Source organism: Rhizophagus irregularis, chromosome 4 (genome assembly GCF_026210795.1).
Source record: "Rhizophagus irregularis chromosome 4, complete sequence".
Taxonomy (NCBI): domain Eukaryota; kingdom Fungi; phylum Glomeromycota; class Glomeromycetes; order Glomerales; family Glomeraceae; genus Rhizophagus; species Rhizophagus irregularis.
In genome coordinates, this window is record NC_089432.1 from 1,981,189 (window position 1) to 1,991,914 (window position 10,726).

A 10,726-nucleotide genomic window follows, 5' to 3' on the forward strand; every position below is an offset into this window, starting at 1 on the left:
GACATTTTCTTTAAATGATATGAATTTTCATGCCATTTAGATATCATTTATTAGAGTTTAGCGATAAACCGGTTATCATTTAAAATCGAATATTAATATAAACGGATTAACCAGTTGAAGATTGATTTGGATAATTTATATTACTAATTAAGGTAAATTTATTATATTTGTAAATCGTTTTTAATGGTGATATTCTTAATTTAATATTCATCAGCAGTATTATCCAATACAAAATATTATAATAAATGAAAAATAATAATAAATTATGGTTAGTGAACACCATTTGATCATTGGTCGATTAGACGATTACAACAAAATAAATTATGGGTTCAACCAACCAATCGGTTTAAATCAATATTCAGTTTTAAACAATAACTGATTCTAACCTCTACTGATATACAAAGGAAACTAACAATTAATATATATATGGTAATTAATGTATGGTAATTATCGATATTGAGATCCCATTTTAATATGGGTGAAGTTAGCGCTTTATTTTCAGATGCTTGGAAATAGCATGACAAATAAACAAACACGCCCTTGGTCCAAAAGATTTCAAGAAATTCTTTTTATTAAAAAAAAAAAATTCAAAATATATTGATATGTTCACGCTGCTAATAAGGTAATATCCTAATTACATAATTGAAGCGTTCTCTTATAGTAAACTAATTTATTTTTTTGTTAAGTATTATACAAGATTTCCATATTTTACTTTATTTATTTATTTTTTTTAACACTATAAATTCTGTAATTAAGCATTTATATAAATAAAATATACAACGCAATCCCTATAAAAAATTTTATCCGTTATTTCTGTAAAAACTCCGTAAAAATTAGCCTTTCATGGATCCGTTCACGGAAAATGTAAATAATTCGATAAATTCCGGAAATATGAGCCTTTTACGGAAAAAAGATGGAATATAAAAAACGGATTGACTTTTTTTACAGGGAATAAATATCAAAAAAATTACGGCGTGGCCGCGTGGGTTAAAATTGATAGAATAGATAAATAAAATAAATAAACCAATTAAACGCAAAATTTATATGTTAATCGATTAATTAATCGATTAACCTTACTGATTAATTAATCAATTATTATTCGATTATTATTCAATTATGATAGCTGGTTAGTAATCGATTATTAATTGATTAAGATTATTTTTTTGATCGATTCCAACCTCTAGTATAATCAAAAGAAAATAAAGATTTTTTTCAGAAAAAAAGAGGGGATACTATACATAGGGGCCCGTGATATACGGTAAATTAATAAATATTATAAATTTGATTTAATAATTAATTGTTTTTATGTCCAATATTACCTTTGCATTTGTTAGATTGAACATTACGGGCCCTTCATCATGTCCTCAACCAGGTATATTATACATTAATTATTGCCTTAACGGTCATATTTTTTGTAATATATATTTCGGTATTTCCACGACATATTATATTACTTGGCCATATTATAAATAATTTATAATCTAGTTTCGTGTTATATATATTCACATAAGATATTTAGAAACTGATTATGATTTATTATTTTATCCCATCGGTATTATGTATACCCCGATGGATTTTTTTGTAAATTACTTTACCGGTATAAAAAAAGTATAAAAAAGTATAAAATCCATAAAGCAACGGTTAATATTTTATTTATTCATGTTATTCATTGATATCCATGGAATAACAGGTATGTATTACGCAGTGATCTTTTGATATTCATACATCATTGTATAATTTTCTTAGCGGGACTGTATTGACCCAGCCCAGACCCGGATCCGAGTTTGGGCCGGCAAATTTTCTTTCAAAATTCACCGGGGCTCAGCAGGACCCCGAACAATACATGAAAAGGTAACAATAGAGAGTTTGCGTAGAATGAGCCCAAAAGTATGTAGATCATTTCCTTTTTTGGATAATTCTGACCAGCATTACATAGTGCCGGCCCTGAAGAGATGCGTAGAGCTATTAGTAAATTTGTGCCGATCTCTTGTTACCTATTTATATATTGCTGGCTCAGCACATTATTTTTTTGTTAAACCCGGATTTTTATAATTCTGGCCAAAATCGCCTTAATTTTGGCCGAAATCAAACTGGCCGAAATTAAGTTGGCCGATTTTTTTGTTTTTATACAAAATTGATATAGTAATTGGTCTGGGCCAGGCTGGGCCGGGCACTTTAGGTTAATTTTCAAGCGCAGACCAGGTCAGATTGATTGCAAAATAGTGGTCAATTCGACATCTAGCATAGTATATATATTCAATAATTTCATGCTACAAACCACACTATTCAGATTCGATAATTATTTTGTGACCAATAATATTTATAATCATAAAAGCTTCGTGCCGTACTTACAATTAGAATGGCTATATATAAAAAAATTTTCATTGAAAAAAATTTAATTTAGAAATAAAACTAGAAAAAACGGAAACTGTTTTAAATCTTTCGTAAATAACCTAAAAATCGTAGAAAAAATTATACTATCAAAGAGTGTATAACCAAAAAGGAAAAGGAGGACAAGCATTGTCCCAAAAAGACAATTGAGATGACGCAGGTTGATAAGAAGGAAAATGCATTAATTATGTGCCATTTCATTATTTAAGCGCTAAAAATACAAGCTTAAATACATACATATTTACATTTTACTGTAAACCGATGAAAAGTGACTAGATAGAGGGATTTTTATATATTATCAACAAATATTGGTTCCAAAGTTTGTGACTGCCGTAAAGACGTTGTTATTATAGAAGGGTCTTTGCACAGAGTTTATAAACATTGGTTTTCATGGGGTATGCTTATGGCGGGTATATATATGTGATTGTACAGAGGGTGACTATAGAGGTAGGGCGGATTGTATATGTTTCCGATCTCCTTGTGCATAATAACTCTCGGATTATCATCGCCTCAAATTTCACAATACACGATTGCCTACTGTACAATAAAATCTTAATTATATTGGAATCATCCATATTATTTTTACTATACATTATATGCAATATAAAGAATATTTGTGCAAAAGTTTCAAGTTTGGCAGATGCGTATTCATCTTCACATATCAATTTTTGACTGATGATCGGGAAAAATGACTGAATTATCAAATTATACTAATAATCACATAATTAAAATTATATAATAATTTAATGCTTTAACTTGGATTTCCATTATTTTTTGCCACATTACAATATTTTTCTTGTCCTTCTTCTAATGGCGCTTCGCATTCTTGACAAATCCGTTCTTCGACCAAATTTTTCTTACTCGAACTCGCCATAAACCATTCGTCATCACTATCATATTCATGATTATCCCAATTTCCCAATCATTCCCTTCTTGTTTTCTCAATTCTTCTTTCCCCAATTTTTTAATATTAACCAAAAGATTTTTGTTAAAGTTCATTTTTATTCATTACTTTAGAAATATTTGTGCTTTTCAACAAGTTAACCCTAGAATTAAATGATCGGAAAATGATCGGTAAGGTGATATAAGCATGTCCAACCATACGGATATGATATGATAATGGCTTTATCCTCTTATTCTTGTCCATTCTTTGGTCTTCCAATAGTATGATAATCTTTGCTGTTAATCGAATACCATCATGTATTGAAGAAAGAAATATCTCTTGAACTATTTTTTGTTGTGTCATAGAAACTTCATTTATATCCAGAAAAATTCGAGCATATACTATGGTAAAATAAATTCATGAACATGAGTCTTAGTCATCAAAAGTTCACAAATCACAACGCAAATCAGCAGTCTGCCTGCGCCACATTAACAACAACCCATGCGTAGTGGTTTTCTTGATTTCCAAGGAATAAAAACAATTGTTATTTATTGTGTGAAAAACTTAAAATGTTCCTAAGATTTTTAAATGTTGCCCTATACAAATTTATTATTATTGTATTAAAGTATCTGATTTTCATTTTTATTTTTAAAAAGATATTTTTATTAATATTTTGTTGTCAAAACAAGTATTGATCGGTGAGTTTATCGTTTATACATAAAACGAAATACATTTAATAGCCCAAATATTGAGCAAAAGTTCACAATAGTGCCGCAGTTACGAGGTCACGTGCGTCTAGCAACCGTATAAATCACATCACCTGAAGTGATCAACATGCACAATTACGTTTTGGTAATAATCATACTTGGATTGCATAAAAAAAAAAAATATTAACTTCTCCAATAAAAGTCAAGAAGTTCAATAATGTCTAACAACACTGAATCTAATGCACTTGTAAAATTTACCGAAAATTCAAATAATGAGTGGATTGAAGAAGCTATTGTAAAAGATTACATTAAATGTTATGAATTCAATTATTTTAGTAATTTTCAAGAAATTGGTTTTGGAGGGTTTGGAAAAGTTTTTCGTGCAAATTGGAAGAGTTCTCATAATTATTTGGCATTAAAATCTTTTTTTAGTTTCAACAATACTACAATTAAAGAAATTATTAAAGAGGTAATAATATAATATTTTTTACATTATGATTTATATTTTCTAATTTAAAAAATTCTATTTAGTTTAAAATTCAGCGTGAAGTGGATTTTCATGATAATATTATTCATTTCTGTGGAGTTACGATAGGTGCAGCATACTTTCTTACTATACATAATTTGCTGATATAATCTAAATTAAATAATTTTTTTTTTTTTTGTAAAGAAAACCAAAATGATAATTCGAAAAAGTATTGGTTAGTAATGGAATACGCAGACAGTGGTACTCTTCAAGAATATTTGAAGGAACGTTTTGATAATCTTATCTGGAATAATAAATTTGATATGGCAAATCAGTTGGCTTGTGCTATATTATGCTTACATGATGAAGGAATTATTCACCATGATTTGGTAATTCATTTGTTTACACTTTACTATTTTATATTCTGTCTGTTGAATCAATATTAATATTATTTATTAATAATAAATAGAATTCCAAAAATGTGTTAGTTCATCAAAATATGATCAAATTGGCTGATTTTGGTTTATCAAAAAGAATTGAAGAATCATCTAACCTCCAATCTACAAATTTATATGGAAAAATTCCTTATATTGACCCAAAAAGTTTTAGTAATCAAGATTATAAATTAAATAAAAAAAGTGATATTTATAGTATTGGGGTACTTTTATGGGAGATATCTAGTGGCAATCCTCCTTTTTATTCTGAAGGCAAACCGTATGACGTTTGTTTAGCAATTGATATATCACAAGGCCTTAGAGAGACACCCATTCTTGATACACCCGAAGATTATACAAATATTTATACTGGTAAATGTAATTAATAATTACTTTTATGTTTATATTAATGTTAATTAAATTAATTCTATCTATTTTTTTAGATTGTTGGAATAATGAACCAGATAATCGTCCAACTATCAATCAGGTTATCTCCAAATTAAATGCAATTATTTTAAATAACAGTAAAAATACAATGATTATGAAGAACTTTCAGTCAAATGATTCTCATACAAATGTTCAATCATCAAGTAAACAACTTAATTTGAAAGCTTTTGAAGATTTTGATAAGAATTTACCACATGGAGAATTATCTAAAATTATTCAAAAGTTTAACAAGATTAATATCGAAGAAATAGAACCTTCAATGACATCAGATTATTACTTTAAAACGATAGTTGATGAAATGGTTGAACTTCTTAATAAGACACTAGAGGAAGGAAAGGATAGACGAAACATTTATGATTATTTTAATAATTATGATATGACTTCACAAGAAATTTATATTTGGCTTTTAAATAATCAACATTACTCAAATTCAATTGTTTTACTTGGAGATTTTAATTACTTAGGAATTGAGATTAATGTTGATAAAAATAAGGCATTTGAATTATATCAAAACTCATCAGATTTAGAAAATGCATATGGAATAAATAATTTAGGATATTGTTATCAACATGGAATTGGAATTGATATTGATGAAAAAAAGGCATTTGAATTATATCAAAAGTCATCAGATTTAGGAAATGTATATGGAATAAATAATTTAGGATATTGTTATCAACATGGGACAGGAACTGATATTGATGAAGAAAAGGCATTTGAATTATATCAAAAGGCAGCAGATTTAGGAGATGCATATGGAATAAATAATTTAGCATATTGTTATCAAAATGAAATTGGGACTTATCTTGATCGGGAAAAGGCATTTGAATTATATCAAAAAGCAGCAGATTTAGGAGATGCATGTGGAATAAATAATTTAGGTGATTGTTATCAAAATGGAATTGGAACTGATAAAGATTTAAAAAAGGCAATTGAATTATATCAAAAGTCAGCAGATTTAGGAAATGTATATGGAATAGAGTCTTTAATATATTACTATCAACAAAAGATTGCAACTGATATAGATAAAAAAAAGGCATTTGAATTATATCAAAAGGCAGCAGATTTAGGAAGTGCATGTGGATTATATAATTTAGGAATTTGCTATAAATATGGGATTGGAACTGATATAAATGAAAAAAAGGCATTTGAATTATATCAAAAGGCGTCAGATTCATTAGGGTATACAGTAATAATGTAGTGTATAATTAACACTGTATGTATAGTATATTATAATTTTCAACGTATGTAATGTATGGTTAGTTATGTCTGTATTGTATAACAAATGTAGCAATTTCATTATTGTCTAATAAATATGGAAATATGGTAACTTACACACAATTACTGTTACTAAATTTAACTTTTTTTTTGTAAAAAAAATAATAAAGCATTATGTAAATTATCTATATCAGGTTTTTTTACATGATTTATTTGATTTATTACATAATTTATATAGTAATAATAAAACAATTAACGTGCAATCTTATTGTGCTTCACTTTTATATAATAATAACAATTAATGCGCAGTCTCATTGTGCTTTAACACACAGTCTTATTGTGCTTCATCACGAAGTTAAGAAATCATTTAACCTATATTTATTAAACACAATTATTTAATAAATATTAAAAATCAGTATTTATCGAGTATTAATAGTTTATATGTATTTATTTGTATTTAAACAAGTATTTATTTATTACTATATTATAATATAAATAAAATATTAATTATAAATACTTTATAATTACTATTTAAAAAAATGCTTAAAAAATACTTTAATTTAATACTTGTTTTTTACTGTAAAATAAAATATTAACTTAGTATTTAGATTTATTATTAAAAAAGCATTTAAAAATTAAGCAATTACCTAGCAATATTTAATATATTTATTTACATAAAAAACTTCTGCCTCATTAAATTTTGATATAATATGTACTATATTTGCAATTGAAGCAATAGGAATTAAAGTATAATGTTCAACATGTTTAAGAATTGCACATGATTTATAAAAATAATGATTATGTTGTATATTATTAGTTGAATCTGCAAAATCATACCAATAAACAAGTGCGAGTTCCAAATTCTTATTCAATTTTGTTGATATAATTCAAATTATAAGAAGAACCTAATAAAATAACGGTTTTTATTTTTTGCGCATCTGCGTAAAATTTCAGGGTGCACAAAAATTTATTAATATTAATTAAACTTAAAATTTTACGCATGTATAAAAATTAATATAAAAAATTAAAAAATCTTTGCAATGCGCACATTTTTTTATACGCGCCCCTGTAATAATATTATCGCTATATATATTTGAATTACATAACATTAATAATAACATTAATAACATTAGATATTTAGATTATTTATTGTAATATTGTAATACATTCCGGCGACCGAAGGGAGCCGGGCCGAAATTACTACTGTAATTCAAGCTGGCCTGTAGGCCGGCTTGAATTACAGTAGTAATTTTGGCCCTTAATTTTGTTTTCTTTTCTTCCTATTAGGATTTGATGGACAAGTTGCGCGATTATGTCCTACATTATAGCATAATCCACATTTATTCTGAGTTCGTCCACCAATAATTTCATTAGAATGAGATGAATTTTCTAGAGGTCCTTTGAATCTTGCAGTTCCTGGTGGTCTTCCTTTAGGACGCCTAATTATTGGATTTCCAATTTGATTTTGATGCGTAGTTTCCTGATCAACTTCTAATTCATCTTGATTTTCCATATTATCGGATTGTTCTAGTGTTAAAGCTTCACTATTCTTTTTATTAATATATTCTTTAAGTAAATCAATAAATGATTCATCACAAGTCTTGCAAGCAATCTGATTAGCTTGCTTAACTAATCCATGTACATTAGCATAATATAGGCATTGTTTATTGAAAGAAACATATGGGGTACTAATTGAATTACTTGAAACATTATCTATTACATCAAGGAATTCAAGAGAATTATTAGATTCTAACAATGAAGTTTCTAAATTAGTATTAAATTTTGAAGCAGAATAAAGTGGCCGATTTTTGATATCATTCAAATGTGTAGTAATAAACCAACGTGAATTGATAAATCCTATATGAAACTGAGCCTGTGAAGTTCGTAGCATTATACTAAAATAATGTCTACAAACAATCCCACGAGTTACCAAAGACATACAGGAACATTTATATATTCCATTTTTTAATAAAATAACAAGATGGTGTATTCCAGATGACATTAAATGATTAACACCCCAAAGATTTTTAATAGAGGATTGGTTACACATTGATAAAAGCTGATGAAAAGTAATTTGTCGAATTTCCTGATTCTCAATAAAGCCATCAGCAAATGACCAATCCTAAAAATCAATGTTAAATTAAAGATTCAGGCATTTTTTTAATCAGATATATTTGATAATACTGACCTGTGATGTTTCATTTTTTATGTAAGATTGATCTAATACCCTTGCATCATAATTAAATGCCATTTCCATTTCACTGTAATGTACTTTTTGAATTTGTGGAGTAACAAACAACTTAAGTTCATCAATTATATTAGTAAAAGCATTTGAAGCAATAGTAGAGGACTGATTACATGGAAGAGAACTTTTCCAATTAATATAATCGTTATTATCTTCTTCCTCTTCTAATCGTTCTTGAACTGCATGAAATATATCAATAAGTGTGCTATTTGAATTAAATAATAATCTTTTAAAAGTAGCATTAACTGATTCACAGCGTGATGTTGTTTGTATATCGATTGTAAAAATATTATTGTTAAATGCACAAGCCCAAGATTTCTTTGATGGATAAAGACTTCTTTCAAGGTAACTAGCTGTATTTGGATATTTGACAAGTAAATCTGACCATTTTTGTTCAAATATTTCTTCAACTAAACTATTTCGGCATTCATAAAAATCTTTTTTAAACTGATCAAATAATTCACCAAGTTTAGATTTAAGCCGTAATGGTAAATTTTGGCTGATGTGCCAAATGCAATGTATTGGAAAAGTTGAAGGATATTTTAGCAGAATAGCAGCATCCATTCCAGGGTCAGCATCTGTTATAAAAACTTTTGGAGTAATTCCTGTAGCGTCTAATGTACATTGAAGTACCCAAGCATACGCATCTTTTGTTTCTCTATCCATTAATGCTTGTGCTACAATCCGAGATTTCATGTTGTTATCAATTGCAACAAAAAAGGAAAGAGCCATTTCATACCGATTTGTTTTTGCAGTATTATCATTAAGGATTACATCACTATAGTGATGCCAAGTTTCCAATTGTTCTGGACTCATCCAAAAGATCCTAGTTAATGTGTTTGTTTCATGATCCCAGTCTTTATAAATTATCCAACGAGGGTCTTTTTCTTTAAGTGTTTCAAGATACACAAAGAGCTGGGAAACATCATTATTACCTAATTGAGGATTATTTTTCCGATGTTTATAGATGACTTTATAGAGGTCTTGATTGTAAATCTTCCTATTGTATTTAGCTTTCAACATACGCTTGATAGACAATGGCTTCAAATGACCATAAATACACATCCACTCTATATCATCTAACATAGGCTTTGTAAAAGCCTTATTCATTTCAAAACAAGTTAAAAAAGGATCCAAATTGTGTCCAAAATGCTCATTGAGTAGTGTAGTGACGTAAATAGTTTTATTTGGATTATTTTTAATAGGTCGGGAAAGATTAATGTGCCAGTTACAATTGGTTCAATGAGTTTTTGAAGGCTTGTTTTTATTCTTTTTTGCTTCATTGTTATATATACCCTCACAATTACATACTATTGTTTGTTTCCTACGTTCATTTTCCACTTTCACACATCTTCCTTGTCGAATAAAAAAGCCTTGTTGGAGTGACCATCTTTTAATATAGTCATATGCAGATTTCCAAGTAAAAAATGTCATACCAACTTCTAATGTTAAATCATCACTAGAATTATCAATAGTTTCGATAAAACATTCCTCTTCATCACTATCCTCCGGAATATTATTAAAAAACTCATCGGTAAAGGTTTTTGCATCAGAATTATCACTAAAAATGGAGTCTGAGTCATCCATATTGGTTTGAGGGAGGTAAAAATAAAGGAAAAATTAAAATATTAATTATGAAATAAAGGAGAAGAGGAGAAGTGATAAGAAAAATAATCAGCGAAGCCACAATAAGCTTAATAATGATCTGATCACGTGTACATGAGAAATAAAAATATAAAAATTTAAATTGACCCCGTGCACACTAAAATTGATACGCACGGGATGCGTAATATGCATGGTGCGTAAAATACAAATCTCTATAAAATAATATTAAATTATTTATTATGATAATTAATTTATTAATATATGACAATTAATTTTACCTTTGCATAATATAAGCCATTATCTGTCCAATAATCATTTTGCTCTGATTCATCC

General features: G+C 27.8%; 2 protein-coding genes across 2 annotated transcripts; one reads left to right on the forward strand and one right to left on the reverse strand.

The window, feature by feature from the left end:
* Positions 1–4,198: 4,198 nt before the first annotated feature.
* Positions 4,199–6,526, forward strand: OCT59_023789 (uncharacterized protein; the record flags this gene model as incomplete). The annotated part of the gene is made up of 5 exons (XM_025323527.2): positions 4,199–4,450; positions 4,513–4,576; positions 4,652–4,836; positions 4,917–5,253; positions 5,325–6,526. The coding sequence occupies 5 exons, from the start codon at positions 4,199–4,201 to the stop codon at positions 6,524–6,526; spliced, it is 2,040 nt and encodes a 679-aa protein (XP_025176732.1).
* Positions 6,527–8,707: 2,181 nt separating this feature from the next.
* Positions 8,708–10,375, reverse strand: OCT59_023790 (uncharacterized protein; the record flags this gene model as incomplete). Its single annotated transcript, XM_066134960.1, has 3 exons — positions 8,708–9,141; positions 9,724–9,889; positions 10,100–10,375. The coding sequence occupies 3 exons, from the start codon at positions 10,373–10,375 to the stop codon at positions 8,708–8,710; spliced, it is 876 nt and encodes a 291-aa protein (XP_065991036.1).
* Positions 10,376–10,726: the final 351 nt, after the last annotated feature.